The sequence below is a fragment of the Emys orbicularis genome, chromosome 16 (genome assembly GCF_028017835.1).
Source record: "Emys orbicularis isolate rEmyOrb1 chromosome 16, rEmyOrb1.hap1, whole genome shotgun sequence".
Taxonomy (NCBI): domain Eukaryota; kingdom Metazoa; phylum Chordata; order Testudines; family Emydidae; genus Emys; species Emys orbicularis.
In genome coordinates, this window is record NC_088698.1 from 15,779,677 (window position 1) to 15,802,853 (window position 23,177).

Sequence of the window (23,177 nt, forward strand, 5' to 3'; positions counted from 1 at the left end):
CATGGGAATAACTCAGATACTCTGGTCAGAGAACCCAGATTTATCTAATAGTTGCTGCAATACAACCAAGTATTTGTTGAAAAATTAAAATGCATGTCATATTGACCATCATACACTTCATGAACGTAAAAGGGATGTGCAGACCCTAGATTATGCAGAATTCTCATTCTTGCTTTGTGGACTAAGTGGATTTAATATTCTGTACAATCTGATATTGTGAATTCCTCTTCCAGTTCTGCCTATGATAACGTCAACAAAGTTCGAGTAGCTATAAAGAAAATCAGCCCTTTTGAGCACCAGACGTATTGCCAGAGAACTCTGAGAGAGATCAAAATCCTCCTGCGCTTCAGACATGAGAATATTATCGGAATCAATGACATTATCAGAGCTCCGACTATTGAGCAAATGAAAGATGTGTATCCTTTTAAAGGTGTAAGATGGTATAGATTGCACTTTTTTCTCTTTAATAGTTCTAGTTCTCTGCTTTACATGTTGAGGCAGTTACACTTTATTTTTCATTCATCCTTCATCTTGCTAGTAAACTGTGATAAGAATTTACCTGCTGTGTTCTGGTAAACTGAAAGGAAAGCTTTGTAACATTAGTAAAACTTGAGTTCTGTTTGCAATCTGTAATGACTCTATCTTCTCTATCATCCTACAACCAATATAAAAATAATTAAATACCTTCTGCTAGTTGACCTATTTATTCCAGTCTGTAATGTTAGTGTGCCTCTGCCAGCTTAGATTGTTTCAGAAAATGTCAAAATATCCAGCATTGCATTTTATATTTGATACTACGCAGTAAGAAGTCTTCAAATAGTCTCTGGTTTGATTCCTGAGGTGAACACCAGCTTTTACAAGAACAGGTCCAAAAATACTGTTCCTATGTTTTTCCTCTTAAATCCTAGATCAAGAGATTCTGGCATTGCCTAGATGTCTTTAGTTTATCTAGCGACTTTATCCTAAAACTAAATTGAATGGTTCAACCCTTATTGATCCTAAAATAAAGCATAGTACTCTGGAACAGTAATGGCAGAGTAGCTGTCCACTTTGGGGGTGGGGAGATGTAACTGCCCTGAGTCCCCTGGCTTAAATGATCTAGACTGTTTCAAAGGTGAGCTGAAAGGATAAATCTGCAAAAATCCAGGTGTACTTGCTGTATACTGAAAATTCTGCATCTGTTCACAGGCAATTAAACATGCCTGATATGTGCAACTGGATTTTGTTGTTTATACCCAGTTTGCCTCCCATTGGAAAATTTGGCTTAATAATATGTTTTTAGCATGTGGTGAAGCCTCAGTTGGAAGACTTACACATCAGTACAAAGTGTCTTCAGTTCTTCTCTAAGCCGTATAGAATGACAGTACTTTGAGTGCAGGTTGTGTTCCATCTGGGTCTGAGAGTTCAAAGGGACATGTTGATTTAGGGAGGGAAAATTAATTACAAGGGGTTATTGCTATTTGGTTTCTACCGTGACTAACATTTGTTATAACACAGAGGCCAGTTTTTTGCACTGGGATTTTGTGGCTCTGATCTACAAATCCAAATATTTCTCTCTAAGAGGTACCTTAAGGGGGGATGAACTGGGAGCAGGTGAGATGCAATTCAGGTTGGGATGGAAGAATCTGCTTTGAAAATGCAGGCAAGGGTTTGACCAGTACTAGGTGTAAAAGATGTGGTGTTGATTGATTGGTCCAGCATGACAAATATACAATAGAAGAGGGAACTTGGTTTCTGGACATGAGAAGCCTAGGTCAGAAATTGGTATCTTCTAAGCTTTATTTCTTTCACATTTATTTAATACTGAATACAAACGTCTTTTTTTCCTCATAGTTTTATCACCTGTTAAATTAGAGTATTCACTTTTTGGCAGAGAGAAGAATCCTCTGAAGACACAGTTTCTCATGTTCAGAGCCAAATAAAATAAACTTCTTATATGAAAGAGTTTTATTATGATTAGCTGACACATTACGTACCAGTCTCTTAATCCTGTAACAACTGAATCATTGAACAGATTGATCTGAACCATATCTTAAAATCAAAAATATCTAAATAGTTTTGTGATTGTTAAAGTGAAAATGAAACAAAATTTGTGGCTTGGCAGTAATTTTAAATTCTGAAATTAAAAATGGGTAGTTCATATAGCACATTATGTGGATATCTAAAATGAGGCTATGGATTTGTTTGCTGCCTTACATCCAGTGGCTTACAGATACATTGTGCAAGATCTCATGGAAACAGATCTTTACAAGCTCTTAAAGACTCAACACCTCAGCAACGACCACATTTGTTATTTCCTTTATCAGATCCTGAGAGGGTTAAAATATATTCATTCAGCCAATGTGCTGCATCGTGACCTCAAACCCTCCAACTTGCTGCTTAACACCACTTGTGATCTCAAGGTTAGTTGGAGCCTTCTTGCAAATTAGTCATTTTTCAGCTAAATTAAACTCCCTTGTACAATGACTCGATACAGTGGTTCTCAACGAGGAGTCTGAGGAGTGCTGCGAGCAGGTTTCAGGGGGTCTGCCAATATGTCCAGCATAAGACTCTTTAGGGACCAGGGCAGAAAGCTGAAGTCCTCCTGCACAGGACTGCACCCTGGGGCCCCAAACCCCACCACATGGGGCTAAAGCCGAAGCCTCAGCAACTTAGCTTTGTGGTGCTCTCTGAGGCATGGGGCCCCAAGCAGTTGCCCTGCTTGTTACCCCCTAATGCTGGCCCTGGCTTCTATATGCAGAAAAAGAGTTGTGGCACAGTTGGGTTGTGGAGTTTTTTATTGCATGTTGGGGGGGCCTCAGAAAGAAAAAGGCTGAGAGCTCCTGACTTAATAAACTACTTGCCGTAATCATGAAACCAATTTTTGTTGTGAATGTGAGCTTTTCTTGATAACATTGCTAAACTAGCTTTTGTTAATGATCAGTCTCTGTAAACTAGTGCTAGACTTGATTTTTGCATAATAGATTATAACTTTCTCACCTGTGAATCGACTATCCTTTCCATAAACACATTCATTTTACTTTCAAGTAACCCCTATCAATTAGTGTAATCTTGAATGTATCCTGCAGTATATAGACAGAGATGCACTGATTTTTTTTCTCACCTCCCCTTAAAATTATCAAATGAAAACTGTGACAGCCACTTTCAGTGAACCAAAGCATAGGATAATATAGAACCACAAGTAATGACTATATAGTTAAGGCCAAAAAACTGTTTCCACCTTGAGGCTGATTTTTGACTCTCCCACTAACTTCCTAAGAAACTCTTGTTTTGGCATCTGAAACTCCTTATGAGTAATCTATGCCTAGAATATAACTTCGCGGAAAGAGTTGAATTTAAAATGCCCTTTCCATCAAGAATTATGGGAGTATAGAAAAAATTAAGCCTCTATTTTGATGTTAAACTGTCGGTCTAATGTTACAAGCTCTGCTCCACCTAATTAAGCTTTCTTTTAAAAAATGTGTCTAGTTGTTTTATTATAAAGGCAATCTTCAAAATGTAAGCCCAGTAGCCAGGCTTGTAAGTTTGTCACTAGTTTTAAGAAAAATCATTCTGCCATTCAGCTGTGTACTTGCTCATCCCAAACACTGATTACTGGAGTACTTACCTTGAGTTCTTGGTTTTGTTAGCCGCCCCTCCCAGTCCCATAATGCATGGGAGGCAAGTGATAGTGGAATATTGGTCCTATGCCAGTGTCTTCTGACCCCCTGCTCTGGAGTTTCAGCAGCCTTTGGAGGCACCTTCTCATTTAAGGAAGGAAACAGGCATTGGTAAAAATCTTCAGCCTCCTATAAGCAAGAGGCTGGTAGCAGTAGAATTTCAGAAGAATCTGTGTGTATGTGTATACCCTCGAGGGATAACAGGTGCCATTTTGACCCTAGACAGAAAGCCTCATGCCTCTTGACTTTCTTTTTTGTGACAAGAGAAATACATGGAATGTGACTTTTGTGAGCACTAATCCTCTTTATTCCCAGTGTTACTTCAGGCACTACAGGACTATTTAAGTATGCTATATGCTCTCCAAACACAAAAGACAGTCCCAGCTCCAAAGAGCATGCTTCTGAACTAGAAGGGTGCTTTGATGTTTACAGTTACTACGTATATGGTTGAACAACAGGGCTGTGAAAGAAAACAGCTATTTGGCAGCAGACTAGCAATGTTACTAGATCCTAGCACAAGTGGCATGATTATGGGCATACTGTTCAATAGTTTGGTCCTTGGCCTATTTGTGTCTTTATATCTAAACATCAGTAAAATGATAGCTATAGATGGATTTAAATCATGGCTAAAATGAAATAAATAATTTTGCCTTTAAAAAAATCAAACCTTTTTTAGAGGAACAGTTCCCTCTAGGGTGGAGGTATAAGGCATATAAGATATCACCTTTGCAGCTAGCAGTGTTTGGATATTTTTGAATAGCGAAAGGAGGGAGAGGCATCTTTAGTGGTTTCTCTTGGGAACCCGAGTTCTAACAATGTGAAATGAAGCTGTTAGAGCAGTTACCATTTCTTCAGGTTATGCCAGAAAAATAACTTCATTGAGGCCTTAAATATGGTTTAGCTCATGCCAGTGAACTTAACGGGGACTCTTTTCTCTTGGAGATAATCCTATTGATTTCTACTGTTTGCTCAAGTGTCTTACCAAAGGCCCTCTAATCAATGAAAGTGAGACTTTCAATTGCTGCAGCCATTTCTTTTTTCCTGACTAGTAACTTTTTTACTTGAAAAACTCTTTTCTATTTTTACTGCTGAGAACTTAGGGTCTGTATTGTGGTGCCACAATGCGTACTTTAATTTGTTTTTTGTAACTGACCATATGTGATTCTCCTGACATACTTCATTATTTACTTCCAAATGTCACCAGCCTATTACAAACATTTGATTTAATACTAAAAGGAAAATTTTGGAGGTGATTAGGTTTTTTTTTTTTAAATGTAATTCTTAATCTAAATTGTCAAGAATCAGCCTCCAGCAGAAAATGGAAAAGCAGAATAAAGGATAGAAGAAATACTCTTAAGATTATTGTTGATACTTTGCATCTGATGAGGGAAATGTTTCTCCTTGATGAGGCCTCCTGAGTTTCTATGTGATACTACATAATCTATTTTTGACTACAGGATATGAAGTAAGGAATTGTCATTTCCTTTTCTTGAATTCACAATTAAGTATACAGCATCATTATCCCTTTATAACAATTCTAGGGAAAAATCCCACTTCGTTGTCTATATTTATCTGTGTTTCATTATCCTACACATTCTGTATCTTGGTAGTTTCTCTGGGAGGAAATATTCTACTCATAGCCATAGTGGTTTTCTGATGGAGAGAAAGTTCCTCTGAGATAAACTTCTTGTGTAGACTTTTCCATATTGTAAACTGTTCCTCATGAAGGAGAAGTGAAAGCTTTCTCATGTGGCTTAATCTCAAGTCACTCAATGAGCCAGCCACTTGCCCAGTGAGATAATAGACATGAGCAGTTGGCCGGTTTCCCAGAGAACTGTCTCTAAATTTTCCATTCTCTCTTACAAAAACAAAAAGTGGCCTGTTCACCATTTTTTTTCTTCTTCTCCTCCCCTGCCTTGGAAAAGGGAAAGTCTGTAGCAAGCACCATCCTTTTCAAAATGTGCCTTGAGTGACCTCCCTCATTCCTAAGGCTTGCCAGTCCCTCCATCAGTTAGAGTTCAACTTTCTACAGTCTCTTCACCAGAGGATAGACAAAAGCAATTTCCTACTTTCTGCTGAATTTGCCAGTGTGAATAAGAGCTGCTTCTCATTGTTGTGATCTAGGTGTGTCTAATACTTAATATGTCATGAAAGAGGTGCCGGGGCTCAAGCAATTTTTTTTCTTTCATAACTGATGTGGCAAGCCCAAAGGTGCTGGGGCTATGAAATGCCAAGTCTAGCGGTACCAGGGCTCAACCCTGGCAAGCCCTGGCACAAATTAAGCCCTGGTTTGTCTGTCCAAAGGGTTGATAAGCTTTTTGCAGCTCTTCTCTCCCTCAGCAGTCTACATTCTCCCCAGTCTACCGTTATCTTATGGCTCAGTAGTATGCCTCTGTTGCATTGACTGCATTGTGGTGGCAATAGCTTCTTAAAATAGAAGTACTGAACTGTGCAGAGGAGGTAGTAGCAGTGTGAAGTAGATAGATCATAGAAAACCATTAATGAGCAAGAAGTGGTTCTGCTGATATTCAACTATTCTCTCTCTCTCCCCACCCAGCTACAAGATAAGAATAGACCTGCACCTAAAATTCAGGAATTAGTCAATTTCTGTTATATTTACGGCTTTTCCAAAGACTCATTGTGTGACTTGAGCAAGTAGTAATGAACTTTTGTGCCTTGGTTTCCTCATCTGGGGAATACTTGCCTGTCTCGTACAAAAGTTATGAAGCTTAACTCATTCTTTATAAATCACTTTGAAATCTTTGAATGACACGCAGCATGTGAATGCAAAATATTCATAATTTCTTTGTTTAGATTAGTTAAATTAGGTTTTTAATCTACCGTATATATTTTTCTAGATATGGAGAAAACAAATTTACATGTTAAAATTACCCTATCATTGCATGGCTTACAGCAGGGGTAGGCAACCTACGGCACGTGTGCCGAAGGCGGCACGTGAGCTGATTTTCAGTGGCACTCACACTGCCTGGGTCCTGGCCACCGGTCCGGGGAGCTCTGCATTTTAATTTAATTGTAAATGAATCTTCTTAAACATTTTAAAAACCTTATTTACTTTACATACAACAATAGTTTAGTTATATATTATAGACGTATAGAAAGAGACCTTCTAAAAACGTTAAAATGTATTACTGGCACACGAAACCTTAAATCAGAGTGAATAAATGAAGACTCGGCACACCACTTCTGAAAGGTTGCCGACCCCTGGCTTACAGCCTTACAATGGCTTGAGGAAAGATACCTTGGGTAGTAACTAAGGTGAATTATAACACTAAAATTTGTATTTCTAATACTATTTTTTAATTTAAAACCAGATTTGCGACTTTGGATTGGCTCGTGTTGCAGATCCAGATCATGATCACACAGGGTTCCTGACAGAATATGTAGCCACGCGTTGGTACAGAGCACCTGAAATTATGTTGAATTCTAAGGTAAGGACTGTAGATGGACCAACAAGAAAAGTATGCTACAAAGATATCCTAGATTTGTATTATAGTAGAGTTCCATTTAAATCATATTGTTCATGTCATTGCTGGCTACTGAGCAACTTAAATGGTGGTTAAGATGTCTTCACCAAGAAGGCTGCCAGAAGCAATAGAAGATTTTAAATTTAAGGGGTTTGACTTGGTTGTTTGTGCAGGCTAGCAAAAGCCTGCATTAATGTATACAGTACTGCTTTATATATGAAGTGCTTATATTATATGTAGTCTAGTACAATTTTTTTCTAGTTTTCCAAGAGAGGAGGTGGGAGTTTGTTAGAATTTTGGTGTATCAGCAGCAAGGCCGTAAGACTTCAGTTCCTTTTTGTTTTAAGTTTGAAAACCAAATATTTCAAATTATCACTTACTCCTTTTACTCGTTTTACTGCTAGTAGAGGTTTCCCAGAATTATATTAGCATGTGTCAGAGAGAACTTCGATTTAACAGCAGGAGGATTACCAGATTCCAATTTAAATACGTGTATAGCACTTTTTCTTGGACATATCACGTTCCTCATGGAATTTAATTGCTTAGCACATTAGTTCCTTTACACTGTAGACAGAACCATGTTAAGTGTAACCAGGCTTTGATATGTTTATCTGACAAGGTTACAGCTAACATGATTCAATATGTCTGTGCAGGAGGACTTTTCCTGGCACAACTATGTATCAACCATGGTGTACTGCCCACACCTCCTATGCTGCACAGCCATGTTTGTAACAGTGTAATCTGGGTAAGTCTAGGCTACCTCTTGTTGTCCCAGCTGCTTGTGCCAGAGGCAGAGGGTTGTAGGCGGTCTTTTACATTTTGTGGTGTCCTCCTAAGCAGGCACCTGACAGTTAGGTTTAACGAACCTGGTTACGTCCTATATACACAGCAAAAGAAACATAACAGAAGCTGGCAGGAGCCTGGAAATCTGTCAGGATCACTAGCAAAGTAAACAAATGGTACACTTCCCTCGTGACTCACAGCAGAAGTGAAGTAGGGATGTGTGAGTGGAACCTGTTCGGTGCCCTTCCCCCATGAGCTGGGGAGACCATATCCCATATTACCTCTCCCGCACCAGTACTAGCAGCCATCAAGGGCTGGTATTTCAAAACCCAAAATTCTCCAAGTGGCTCATAGAAGCAGGTAGTTCAACTGTAGCAACTTCAGAGCATCTGGATCCTTGCTGCTCACCCTTCTGATATCAGCACCTCACAGGATATTTCAAGGCAGAACAGCTGTGTCTGATTATCTGTTGCCATATCCTCCCAATTTCCTCTTGCCTCTCATGCCTCACCCTCCCAAAAGCCTGCTAATTAATTTTTTTAATTGTGTAAGATATCGCACATGATTTCTTTACAAAATTCTATATACCCAAAACATTTATACATGTTTCTTTGTATATATGTAAATATACTATGGCGCTTATCCAGATATATGCTCTAAAGTAACCAGGTAAACTTATTTTTGTAACTTTTGTCCTTCCTTATTCTTTTTACCAACTCACATCCCAAAGACTTGTTACTCTGACTATTTTGTGGCCTAATACTTAGATTGTAGAAGCTTTGGGGAAAGGACCATGTGTGCATTTATTTGAAGTGTGTAACATGCTTCTGGGCACTATGGGTCTCACATTTCGATATGTAATGGATTAACTTGCTTACAATTTTGGTAAAATCAAACTTGGTACGATCTACTGATACAAGGTGTTCTATAACAGCTAAATGTTATTAAAATCTATTATGTAGACAGGCCCTGAAATTAGAGAATTCACAAAAATGCATTCACAGCTCTCGACCTGATTTGGCAACAGCTACTTGGATTAAGAAATATTGTGCATTTCTTCTCCAAGTAAAGCATTACTTTCACTCATATTTTTGAGACACAATGCTTGATTATTCCTCGCTGTGCAAGAATGATTATATAACAGTATGTCTTAAGCATGACTCATCTAAATCACTAAATTACACTAGTGCCTTATCTTTCAAAACCACAGTACCTTAGCACATATAACCTGTTACTGTGTTAATTATACAATGAAATAACAAAAGGGCTTCTTTTCTCCTCCCCCTCCTCCTCCCAGGGTTATACCAAGTCTATTGATATCTGGTCTGTAGGATGTATTCTGGCAGAGATGCTCTCCAACAGACCCATCTTTCCAGGAAAACATTACCTTGATCAGCTGAACCATATCCTTGGTAAGCTTTTTATAAAAAGTGGTTTCTGTTTCCACAGTTGTCTATTACCTCATTGGTGGATCCCTACCAACACCACCAGGCTTGGCCACCCATTTATCCACCTCTCCAACAGCTGTCTCCATGCTTTCTTCCACTGTATTATATGTATGGAATACTCTTCCTGAAGTGTTCTGCAAGACCACTACACTCTCCATCTACATACTTCTGTTGTGATGCCTACTAGTAATGACCAGCCTAGTTTGAGGGGCAGTTGAGGATAGCTAAATCTTACTTATATCGGAAAACACTTTTAACTGGTTTAGAACCATAAAGTTCTGCATGTTATAAGCCTATGTGAATGTGGGATATTTTTATTATTATCCTTGTTCCCTCTCTCCCTTCTCTCCCATTATTTGTTATAATCGCATTGTGTATCTAGAGTAATGGGCCTTTAGCCTGATTGAATCCTCTCAATGCTATCACATATATAAATTAGTAATAATAATAATAATAATAAAGAAGAGTTCATGCAGTATCGCTCTACTAAGTGAACAGTCCAAGCCACTTCTTTAAGTCAAATAACTTTTCTGGAGAATGAAGAGATGATCTCTTCTTTATTGTATTGATGATGATATTAAATTGAATATTACAAAATAAAAATTGAGATTAATTTAGTTCATTTGTTGAGAATCAAATGTAGTTCATTTCATATTTGGTAGTACCTATTTTTCTATAAGCTGATCAAAAATCAATGTTTCCATCACAGACTGATACAAGTCTAATATAAAAATGTCTGTGGGTAAGGATGAAACCTGGTCAGAATTGTTTGTGAAAGCTATTTATATCAAATTACTTCATCTATCACTTTTTCTAAAAATTAATCTGAGCAGTAATAACAGTGAAAGTAGAAATCTTTGAGTCTTATCAAAAGCTTGTAATGTGGCTGTTTCAATGTACTTTCCATATGAAAGAAATTATTTTGTATTTTTTAGGTATACTTGGATCTCCTTCTCAAGAAGACTTGAATTGTATAATCAATGTAAAGGCCAGAAACTACTTGCTTTCTCTGCCACACAAAAATAAGGTACCATGGAACAGGCTGTTTCCAAATGCAGACCCCAAAGGTATTTTATATTTTTGCTCTGTTACACTTGTCTTGATTTTTAAAGATGGAAAACAACACAAAAAGCAACCAATGGTGGGATTTTCAGAACTGCTTAGGGATTTGTACCAGTTCCTAGTAAAGTTAATGAGCATTTGGCATACAGATTGTTTAAACTGCTTTAAAAAAATCTCATTTTAAAATTATAGATAAGCATGACACTTAGTTTTTTATCAACTTTTACCTCCTTTTTAATCCTGGATTAGCAGCATCTATCCTGGCCCCTCTATTTACATCAGTCTGGGAAAGGGAAAAAGTGCCAGATGAGTAGACCAATGGGGTTATAGTGAAGATACCAAATAAAGGAACTCTCAGTGATTGTAATAACTGGCGTGGTATCACACTTTTATCTGTGCCAAGCAAAGTATTGTGTAAGATCATAGTCCAGCGTATATCAGAGGCAGTTGATAGCATTCTCAGAAAAGAGCAATCTGGTTTTCGGAAAGGGCATGGATACACATACCAGATATTCACTCTACGAAACATAATAGAACAGAGCTTAGAATGGCAACGGCAACTCTACATAAATTTCATAGACTTTGAGAAGGCTTTTGATAGCATTCACAGGACCAGCCTATGGCACATTCTGCGGGCATATGGAATTCCTTTCCATATAATCAACATAATCAAAAGCTTCTATTTCAACTTTACATGCAGTGTTGATCACAGTGAGCTCAGTTTTGAAGTCAAAACAGGAGTACGTCAGGGGTGTGTCATGTCTGCAGTCCTCTTCAACATTGCCATCAACTGGGTAATGCGGCGTACAACAGAAGACATGCCTAGAGGCATTAAATGGACACGCTTCTCATTCCTTGAAGACCTGGACTTCGCAGATGATGTCGCTCTCCTATCACATACCCAACACTATATACAAGAAAAAACAACTTGATACAACACATTCAACCAGCAAATTGGACTGAAAATCAACCACAATAAGACCGATATCATGACCTTTAATATTGCCTCACTATCACCAGTACGGATAGAGGATCATGTTCTCACCAATGTAGAAACATTCACATACTTGGGCAGCACCATCAGCCAGGAAGGTGGAACAAAATTAATAAAGCCAGGAACACCTTCAGGAGCTTAAATACAGTCTGGAAATCATCAAAATACAACACCAAAACCAAACTCAAGATTTATTAGACCTGCGTACTTTCAACACTACTTTATAGTGCAGAATACTGGGGAATGAGAAAGTATGACATGTCCAAACTGTCTTCATTCCATACAACCTGCCTCAGAAAAATCCTCCGTATCTTTTGGCCCAGAACAATATCAAATCAAGGTCTATTGACACAGTGCAGCCAAGAGGATCTGAGCACCATCATTCCCAGGAGGCATTGGAGATGGATAGGTCATGTGCTTCGGATGGAAACTGATTCCATCACCTGAGTAGCAATAAGATGGACACCTGAAGGCAAGCGAAAACAAGGCCACCTGAAAACAACATGGCGAAGAGCTGTGGAAGCCGAACTGAAAAACCTGGGGCACAGCTGGGGAACCATTGAAAGATTTGCCAGAAACAGACAGGAGTGGAGGAGCTTCGTCACTGCCCTAAACGCCAGAGGCGTAATAGGAACATGATGATGATGATGATGATTACCTTTTTAAACTCATTGGCTGTAGCAGTCCATATTTCTCAAAATTGGTTTCAATGAATTTGACTTCAATATATAAAATGGAAATCCCAATTTTCCATCATCGAGGAGTTAATATGTTAAAAATTGTTAGTTGTCTTAAGTGTTGGAATTGAATTTGAACCCAGAGACCCCAGTTCAATTTTGAACTTACTGGAGGTCACAAATGAAAAGTAATCTCATCTCTGTTCCTGTTGGATGTTTGTGTATATCACAAAATCATTGTACAGTTTGATAAGATTGGCAGATTTTGTCTGACCTAGAACTGCTTAGTTACCAAAGTGATAGGCATCTTAAAAATACCTCAAATATTGTTTTGTGTTTCAAGATAGAGATGCATTGACAGAATGAAGTTTTCTTCTTAGAGTACTTGCTCATGTCCATTCCATATTAGGTGTGTGCGCTCGCCACATGCACCGATGCCGGAAGTTTTTCCCTCAGCATCCCTTGGTGTTTCTTCACTTGAAAAAACTGCATTGGTTCATTTTGACCTTTAGGATCCATCTTAAGAGCATCTGGAAAAAGGAATAGCTGCTTCACTGCCAGTACACTCCTCTTCAGACTGGCCATCAGAGCAGCAGATTATGCAGTTTCCACTCCCAAATCTCAGTGAAGGAAACTGTAACAATGGGTGCTAACCTTGCACACAGTTCAAGAGATGTGAAGCCATCACAAGAACAGTAGAATTAGAAACAAGGTGGAGCTACTGGCAGCAAGGCTGTATCATGATTTCAGGCATACCTGACAACTTCAGGTATACAAGTAAACAGACAAGAAGAATAAGTCAGTTTCTAATGCAGGAAGCAGAAGAAACACTGTGTCCTAAAAGGCAGATTAAACTACAGAGCAGATTAGTAGAGCAGGTAATCCACAAATCAAGGGGACTAGGACTTGAATGAGACCTTACAAAGGATAATATCCATTCTAGAGGACCCCAAGATATACTCATTTTGCATCATCCCAGAACAGCAAAGCAAATAAATATTTACTTTAAATGAGGGAACACAGGCTCGGGCAGATCTCGGCATAGCAACTGCTGTCCAAGTCTCCACCAGTTTAAGAAGTCTTAAAATGAAGAGATGTTACACTCATCCGACAATGACCAGGCAGAGTAGGTTCTGCTCCAAAAAAAGTGTTTAATGGTAAACAACTTGATAGTTGTATTTACCACTGCTGAGACCAATTTGCCATCCAGACTCATTCTACATAAGTTTAGCAGTCCAGCTACTTTAAAGGTAATCTTGGAAAATCAAGGATTTTTGTTTAGGCAGATAACTGACATGGTTCTAAAATTTGGAGGGCAAAGTAGGAAATCCTCAATTGCATCCTTGTGGATGTAGCTTAGATTCAGCATAAGTTCACAGAGTGCAGAATGAATCTCCGAACCCTTCTGACCACAGATTTAAATTTCTGTGGGATAGTGTCAGCAGACTGGAAACTGAATTACTGTGGGTTATGGTTAACAGCTCTGAATACAATAATCAGATGGTACAGGAAAAAGCGTTTTCCAGGCATCTGTGTAGGGCTAGGATCCTAAAATGGAACACAGCGCAATAGCTAGTTGAGATTGTGTCCATTTTAGAATTTAAGTCTGGGTTTACAAGTACGCGCTAATCCCCTATTTTAACTATAAAGGTGGATTCTAGCTCCCCTAACTTTTGCCAGAAGGGTGTCTGAGTTAAATATTCTTAGTAGTGGATCAGGTATATTTCACAAGGACAATTATGCACAAAGGAACTCTAGAAATGTTCTAGCCCAGTGTCCTAGTACAGGTCAGGAGTCTATACGTTGGTCCTGTTAATCACATCCTCCAAAATTTTGGTAACCTGGTGTAGTATGGGCAATTGAACTTCAGTCTCTCCAATTCACTCAGTGTAAAGGAAAGAAAGTAGCTAATGACAAAGTGACCAGTTGAACTACAAACTGTATGTATATGAGAGACATTCAATCAACAAGGAACTATCCTTCACTAGAGCTCAAAGCATTCTTCATAAGATTGCTGACATGCACTAATTATGGAAATAAGCAAAACTGCTACATATTTCAATCCATATGTTTACCAAATATTAAGCTTGACTTATCTGACTCATTTGGTAAAAGCCCTAAAATGAGTTTTGTAGAAAGAGTACTTGATTCTTTCTCTCCCTATTGTTGAATCCTGCTAGTTACATCCCACATATACATAATTGCCAGAGCAATTATGAGAAAAATTTGGTCATTACATGTACATTTTTCATTGAACCAATGTTAGTCAATTCCTGGTTCACCCTCAGATCAGGACTCAGAACCATAGTTTTGAGAAGAGAACTGGTTAAGTGGAAAGCACGCTGGGTCTGTGTTACCAAAGGACTAGTATTTAGATTATTAACCAGTTTTTATAGTTTCATAGGCTATTTAAATTAGTCTGAAATACAGTTGGTAGGAATTTCAAATGTTGCCTGCCATATAATTCAGTTCTAATTGCCTTAACATTCCTTCAGGGATAGGACTCACTCGCATACAGAATTCAGATGTACTGTTTTACAGAATAAATTTATAGTTAAAACCCAGGTTTTTTTATCCCTTTGTTTTGCATGTCCCCCACAGTGGTTGTTCTGTGTTTGTTGACTTTGCACTCACTTTGAGCGGTACAGAATGTGCTAGGTTTGTAAAGTCCATAAAACCGTTGATCTACGCTTCTAAGACATTGGTGGGCGGAGAGGGTAAGACTTCAAGAATTCAGTGCTGAATAAAGTTGACTTCCTGAATCCCTAGAGACGCATTCCTTATTCTAGTACTGGCCTGTGGTATTATGAATATTGCAAACCTAATGTATTCTGAGACCTCTCAATATGAACAGGAAATCAATGATCAGAGGATATGGAATGGGTAATAAAATAAAAATTTTGGCATTCCTGTTAACTACATTTGGCTAGTCTTCTGATCCTATTGTGGGTAAGCTGAAACATCTTCACACTACAATTAGCATTTAAAACAAAGGGCAATATTTGTGTTAGACCTCAAATACCAGTGATTGTATTATTTTTAATATAATAGAACTTGCAGCATATGTTGACTTTTTGTTTAAAAAATTATTTCTCCTCTTAGCACTTGATTTGTTGGATAAAATGTTGACCTTTAATCCTCACAAGAGAATTGAAGTGGAGCAAGCTTTGGCCCATCCATACCTGGAGCAGTATTATGATCCAAGTGATGAGGTAAAGGATTTTTTTAACATAAATATTGTAGATGATTGTACAAGAAATCAGAGAAGCCCTTTTAAGGATACAGTTTGTATAGTTGGATCTTGAAAAATTGCCAATAGTTAAATTATATAAATCAGTTCTATATTAAAAATTGTTATAATTGTGTGTGTACACTGTGTATCTAAAAAAATCACAATGTTTATACCAGGAAATATTTGAATTGCAGTTCCCTTTGGGACTTTAGAACAACCATATTTGGTTGCAGATAAATGGCGAGTAATGTAGTTAAGCTAAAATTTTACAGTGTGGGTACTTTAAATTGCGTATTTGTTTAGGGATTTTAGTATGGATTTAGTAGATTAATTCTGGGAACCTAAATTTGAAAGTTTGTCAGAAATCTTTAAATACTAAGGCATGACTTTATTAGACAATGGAAAAACACTGTCTGACAAATCAAACCCTAAACTTAAAATTATATTGGGCTTGTGTTAAAGTATAGTTACAGAAACAGAGCCATAAATGACACTTAACTAAATCCCTTGCTATTTCATTGTTTAGTTGAGTACTTGCAAATTGAGTTTAAAGTTTCCCCTTCAAGGTAGTGTCTGTATTTCTTTCTATCAAAACAAAACAAAAAATGTAAAAGCAACAAAAGGACTGTTAGGTTTTTGTTGTTTTTCACTCATTTTACTATGAAAGTCTTACTGGATGGTGCCTTGGTAGTGAGCACATTTCATAGTGTGTGTAGTATATTTGCAGGTTTAATCTTGCTATAATGAAAGCAAATTTGCTTGTATTTAGAGAAATGTATTACTAACTCTTCATTATGGAAGATCTACTTAACTTCAATCCTAATTTAGAATTTATATTTAATGCTTGGAAAAAGTTGGATTAACTCTCTCATTTCTGCTATGACTTTCCCACTTTCATTTATTTTAGATTTTTTTCAGTTGTGTTGTCACGTTCTCTAGATGTAATATGAAAAACATATTGGGTAGACAATAGGAAAAAAGACCTAAGACCCCTACTATGAACTATTATCCCATAATGAACTACCATGCCTCCAAGGTGTGGGGGTGGGAAACAAGGTAGCTGAGATTTGCCTTAGACTTTCCAGAAAAAACTCTACCTTGGCATAAGACCTTGCCAGTGAAATTTGAGAAAGATTAGTTTAGTTTTGGTGACGTAGGGGAGAGTGGAAGTCAAAATTAGGTTTATAATGGAAGGTTAAGTGTCTCTCTGTAATTTGTCTTCAGGTAGCTACTCAGCTACAAGCTTTCACTTACTCAGATATTTCAATATGGTTTAAGTTTTGAATAGCTGTTCACTAAGAAATTTATTTAAATCTTGGTAGAATCTGATATAAAAAAATGAATCATGAGACACTTGTGCTACCAACTTCAGACTATTTGCTGTCTTAACATTTTCTTGACAATTTTTTGTTTTAAAAAAAATACTAATGTCTGTTTTTTGCTCTTTTTTTTTTTTTTTTTTTTTTTAAAGCCTGTAGCTGAAGCACCCTTCAAGTTTGACATGGAATTGGATGACTTGCCGAAGGAAAAACTGAAAGAACTAATTTTTGAGGAAACTGCTAGATTCCAGCCAGGATATCGATCTTAAATTGTGCATAGGTACATAATGAACCATGTAAAAGAGATAAAGAGGAATGATAGAACTCCATGTAGTTATTAACGCAAAACTCATAGCTTGTCATTTCATTACTTTTGTAAAGCAACCCCTTAATGTCTAGTCATTGCTTTTAGAGTACTGATTTGACCTCAGCCATACTGTTTTAAAGAAATGGGTTTAATTTTCTCTGCAATGTTAAAATGCCTACTGGGAATTCAAGCAATTTCTGACATGCTTTTTATTTAATTTGTAGATTACATTAGAAGAGTGAAATTGAAATGGTGCTTGCTTGAACAAAAGCTATGGCAACACTGATATTCAAATGTTATTCAAAAGATCTCTTAAAACATCAGTGTAAACTTAAAATATTTCAAAATCTTGTTCTAGGTTGTTTCTATTTTAAAATAAACCTATTACAACCATGGAAACATTAAATAACAGAGGCGAATTCAATGACCTAAACACAACAAGAATGTTTTATTGATAGTCATCCCAGTTTGTTTGAAAATACCTCCAAAATATTTGAGTATGTAATTCACAAAGGCATCTAAAAGATTTTATATTTTCATTTTGATTAAATTAAGATGGTATAAATCATTAAGATTAAAGTCCAAAGTACTTTTGTGCTGATTGCTATTCACTCTCTCCATTGGCAATTTTTAATAACACATTAACCCCCCCCAAAAACAAACACAACTGAAATTTGCAGGAACAATCCACCTCATGTATAACTTGCTTATAAAGTCTTGCCCACTCTCCTTTATCTACATCTTTCCTCGCCTGGACTTATTTTGTAATGATCCTCTTTTCTTTTTTTTTTTAATAGGTTTAAAGTATATTAATGTAAAACTTTCTTTTGATACCCTGAAATTTGCAAGTCTCAACTTCCTGCAGAATTATTCAGATTTACTCAGAGAATCCTTGACTAAAACTTTTCTGTGATGCTGATAATTTAAAGTACTTTTAAATAGGCCATTGAATGAAGATTTGGATTGTTTCATGGAAGTGGAAATGAAACAAACTTTTACCTCTGGATCAAACATGAATACAGCTCAAACTGTCTGTTCTGTGCTGCTATGTAAAATTGAGTGTATTGATCTGAATCCAGTTCAACAGCTGTCCACCACAACTGGCATCCTTGTTGGTAGCCTCAAAAGAAAGGCCAAGGATTTATTGAGCCTGAGCACTATCCTTATCCATAGAGGGAGTCCCTGCTGGTCAGGATTCAGGCAACATGTCAGGGAAGCGTGTGGACTGTTGGCTTCTCTGCCACAACCAGTGCTTTATCTGCACTGAAAATAGGATTTCAGTTTTCAGCATGGTTGATCCAGATCATTTTCATGAACACTGACTGTGTGTGTGTGTGTGTGTGTGTGTGTGTGTGTGTGTGTGTGTGTGTGTGTGTGTGTGTGTGAATTTAGTGACGAAACTTGTGGAAATGTCGACTGTTATACTCCAAACCAACCTAACTTCCACCATGGTCACTAGCTTGAATAGGCAATTATTTGTGTACAATTGTACAACAGAATTTATTTTGAAATTTGTTCTTTTAATGGCTTCTAGTTTTTGTTTACTATATTAACATAGCTAGCATTTATACCTTTAAAATGGTTAAAATAGCCTTATTTAAACCTAGATTTATGTGTCTTCAGATTAACTTATCCTCAATGGGTTGCAGCTCTTATGAAAAGTCAGGCTTCACCACCAATAAAACTAAAGACTTGTGGCTCCAAGACCTTAATGATGCCAGTCTCCCTTACACATTCCGCAACGTTAGTTCTTCCTGAGAGGCAGTCACAATACAGGTCCCTGCTTCTATGGAAAAAGTTTAATTAAAATGTCTTCATAGGAAAAATTTAAGAAAAATATTATTGAGCTTTACTGCAGCCTAATACTGCTGGGCCATTCTGTTTATATGGGCAGAAGAGTCAGGCCAACTAATTAGGCTGTCACTGAGAAGCGTACTGAAATAGAGCCTCTTTCAGAGTGTTGTACAGAGGAGAGAGCGCTTTAGTGGCAAATTGGGTAATCTAAACATTGAACCATTGATGCTATGAAAAGTAACTCGGAGGAATGTGGTCTCTTGTTCAACCAGTGTCCTGAAACTTCAGATAATGAGGGTTGTCTTTGCTTCCAGGAAATAGCAAGTAGCAAAAACAGCCCTTGTGTAATTCCTATGATAGGAATTGATTTCTATCAGCAAGTTGGGGAAAGGAGGAAAAGTGGGGGTCTGGTCACCAAGAGTGCCCACTGTTGGGAGGAATGCAACTTGATACTTCCATGGACCAGAAGCACCTATTGGTGCTGAGGACTTGTCACTTAGTAGAGAAGGAGAATCACCTAAGGCTTGTCTTCACTAAAAAATGTTACTGTTTGAATAGCGTTGTGAAGAATGGAGTTGGCTGACATGATAATGAACATCAGCTAGTTTAGTAATATAATCACAATAAGCTTATATAGTGCTGACTGACCACTCAGACCAGTCAGTCATGATCAGCATTGTCAGCAGGTCCAACTCTTCACCATTCTTTTAACGCAAGTTTCTAGTGAAGCTCACCCCCTAGCAGTTGGTTTAAACTTCACGATGATACTCCATTCCCTTGGATGTCTCTTTCCTGTCTTCTCTGCTCTGTCAACCAAATGGATTTCTCCCATTTTTAGAGTTTTTACATCCAATCTTAGCCCTAAACTACATATTTTGCAGCAAGTATCTGTGGCAGTGGCAATGAGAGAGGCATCTTTCCCTTACAGTTGTTTCTGTGCATCTGTTGCCAAGTGGTAAGGATGATTCAGAAAGACAAATCCAGTCCCATTGCTGTAATGTATGTGGTCTTGATGAGTCTAAATTTCTGTCAAGCCTACAGTACTTTCAGAGATTCAAAATCTACTGTCTTGAGCCTGGTCTCTGGCATTGACAGCCTATATAAAAGTAGCTGATATTCTTTAGTCCACAAAAGAATGTACATAGTTAGTTACCTGAAAAAAGCTTCTTCCTGGGTAGTAGTCATTGTCAACTGTTTTCTCTACTGTACATACTAGACTTCCTTGAGGAAGATTTACTCGGGTGACTGTCCTGCAAACGTTAGGACATTCCATCAAGGCAATGGTTTGTTGAAAGAACTCCTCAGAACTATAGTTTCCCCATATTTGCCTTTTAACTGAGTACTGCAAGCTGGATAGCTTTGCCTCCAGTTAGGTGATACATTTTAAGAATGTTGGTTCCTGTTGAACTTCCTCCCTGTTCTGTTTTTAGTACTGATAGTAAGATTCCATCAGTTTGGATTGGTGGATCTGAGGGTACGGAAATATGATTCTCTTAATCTTTCATTATTCGTAAATATTTTTGCATCTCAAGTACAGAAATCTAGAACATCCTCCTGGTAGTTTAGTATGTTTCCTGTGGGTAATCAATTAATATTAGGAGTTCTGAAAATTTTCTCTTTTAGACAGTTTGTCTGAATACCAGGAAATCTTCTATAGAACACGGCCAAAAATGGGTGGGATTTGAAAATCTTACGAATATATTGGTACTGCTGCCTTTGACTTTTGTGATTAGCTGCAACTTGTCAGTCCGAATTCATGTATGTGAGATACAGAAACACTGGTAATTTTTCTTATCTTTAAATTACAATTTCTTGTTCAGATCTCCTTCATTAAAACATGTTTTGTTTTTTTGTAGGACAAGGACTTAAAGGACTGGGCATGCTCAAATGTTGCTGTTCCTCTTCCCAGTTCTTGTATCCTTGGTCATGTCTTATGGCCTATCTCAGCTTATCCACTAACTCCTTTGAGCCATTCAGGAGGGCAGTTACTGGTAGTTTTGGCTTTTTATGCTTTCAATTAATTCTTTAAGTCTGAAGAATTGTTATTGACAGTCCTATCCGTAATGCCCATTGTTGACCTGTTGCAGTACTGTACTATAAGTGCACCCACTGCTGACCATACTTTAACTGCTTGCTTTCTGGTTTGAAAGATGCAGTAGTTCCTTTCACTCCTGTATCATTAACCAAGCAGATAACTCATTAACCCATAGAAGTTTGCACCATGAACTGTGTTTTTCTGATTTTACTGAAGTCACTGGCATTTTTTAGGGAAAGCTACTATTCAGGGCACTTTAAGTCAGTGACATCCCAATTTTTTTGCACTTCACCTTTATACAGTAACCGTTTACTCACAATGGGAACTCATTCATATATACGCCATTACAGATTACAGCATAGGCCACATTTGCATTAATCTTGCTTATGCACTTGTTTAGGTTTCTTATTCTGTACATAAAAAATTCTACAAAGCATATTAGTGAATATCTAGGAATACAACTTAGTTAACAGAATTCATCTACCCATCTAGAACATTTTTTCCTATGTAGTGGAAAAAATCCTACATTTCCCCTGCCTTTTCTAAAAAGATAGTGGATACTTGTACCATTCTGGAGGTATAGTACTTCCAAAGTTCATGCTATATGTAGTGTTTACGAGATTTATGCAAAAAGAATGAAAGTGGCAGCTCACTAATATATTTATTCACTGTGTGTTGAAAGATTAATAAAGAACACAATGGCATATTTACCTAATTATGAATGTTTTCCTTAGTAGAAGGCATCCATATGCATTAGTAAGCAGAGAAACCAAAATGTGCTGTTACTAAACTCAGTCTACTTACTATATATACCAATGAAACACTTCATATGAGGGTGATTAGTTTATATAATATTTGAATTTAATGAATAACATTCAGGGTTCTTCCTGAGAGAAACACTGCATCTTTAAATGAGAAAGTTTGAATTTACTTTTGCTACTACTGCACGTCAGCATCTCAAGTTAATTTCTTGCAACCTACGTTATAATGATTTGTAATCAAGCCTCCGTGAGCTCGTGACGTGAAGTACTGTTCTCTTGTCAAGTACTATCAAACTTTTCTGATAATGCTGAGTTAGGACAGCCAAACAAAGCTAGCACTAAATCATGTTTAAAACTGTATACCTTTTAATGATATTTTCAAGTATTTGTTACTGAAATTGTATAATGTGGAGTTTCCTAGATGTTCTGTTCCAGTGCAGTGCCTCCTTTTCTTTCCCCACTGCTCTCTGTGGTGAGAAACTTGCCTTGTTTAAAATAATTACTGTGCCCTCGCATGACTGTTAAAGCTTTCTGTGCAAAGATGATTGTCTAAGTGCCACATGCCTATGATTGAAAAAAATCTATTGTTACCTCTGAATTGTGTTCAGCTGAAATGCTATTCAACAAATAACTTAGGAAAACTAGTTTTATTTTTAGCTTTTCATTTCTCTGCTGTCTTTTCTCACTTTATTTTGGCAGCAGTGAAGAACGGATTGTATAAAGACTGCCTGCTAATATGAACAAAATGCACTTGTAATTCATGGAAATAAATTTAAATCTTATATCTTCACATTAATATTAAGAATTAGTTTTTGGTTTCCTTTTGGATAATGTGTTTGAATGGAAATCAGGTTCCGTTTGTTACTGTAGTGTGTATATAAGGATGCTTGCTGGTATGTTATCCCAGGCTTCCTCATAGCACTTCTCTGTCTGCTTTTCAAGATAATTTAGAAAGCCATTAACTTAGATTCTCAGTTTATAAGGGTGCTTACCAGATATAAAATTCTGAATTTTCATTTGTTGTAGGTGTTAGGCTGCCAAAACTAATTTTTAATAAACAAGGATTCCTCTTCAAAGGGCATTTTCTGTTAGAAAAATCCTGTGGTCCATGAATATCTTTGTTGCATACAATATATATTAAGAGCATTATCAGAACACTGCAAAGTTGATCATTGAATTGCTGGTATAGAGCCTATGCTAACAACTTTTCTACAATACTGCACTTGACTGTTGATACTAGTGTAAAAATCTTTTGACGTTTCTACGCATTATATCTTTACCAAAATACTTTCCTTGCTCGGTTTCTAAAAGCTAAACTATATCTAGATGCTTGGACACTTGCATGATCATGGTCACTACAGGAGTTGATTTGGAAAAATATGGAAAGAAGACTGTTATTGAAACATTTAGTTTGTAACAACTCAACTTTAATTTATTAAGGAAGAGCTTTGGCAGCTTATTTCATGCACCCCTTTTCCCATTCATCTTTTAACCTTTTTCTTTTAAATATTAGATTTTTTTGTATTACGAATTTACTGTCAAGTTGCATCTCTAAAAAAGAGAAGCCATGGGTTTGATTTACTAACATCTGGTGCTTTGGCGCTTTCTTCCTTAGCTATTA

The 23,177-nt window shown here is 37.2% G+C and overlaps 1 protein-coding gene across 1 annotated transcript; it reads left to right on the plus strand.

The window, feature by feature from the left end:
- Positions 1–254: 254 nt before the first annotated feature.
- MAPK1 (mitogen-activated protein kinase 1) lies at positions 255–20,701 on the plus strand. The gene is made up of 8 exons (XM_065417531.1): positions 255–416; positions 2,213–2,402; positions 6,992–7,108; positions 9,225–9,339; positions 10,311–10,442; positions 15,211–15,320; positions 16,812–16,939; positions 20,617–20,701. The coding sequence occupies exons 1-7, from the start codon at positions 406–408 to the stop codon at positions 16,926–16,928; spliced, it is 792 nt and encodes a 263-aa protein (XP_065273603.1). The 5' UTR covers positions 255–405; the 3' UTR covers positions 16,929–16,939; positions 20,617–20,701.
- Positions 20,702–23,177: the final 2,476 nt, after the last annotated feature.

Excerpts from the sequence above, each read along its gene's own strand:
- MAPK1 (XM_065417531.1), top strand. Across the intron at positions 9,340-10,310 it reads TCAGCTGAACCATATCCTTG|GTATACTTGGATCTCCTTCT; the intron begins GTAAGCTTTTTA and ends TGTATTTTTTAG. Across the intron at positions 15,321-16,811 it reads ATTATGATCCAAGTGATGAG|CCTGTAGCTGAAGCACCCTT; the intron begins GTAAAGGATTTT and ends TTTTTTTTAAAG.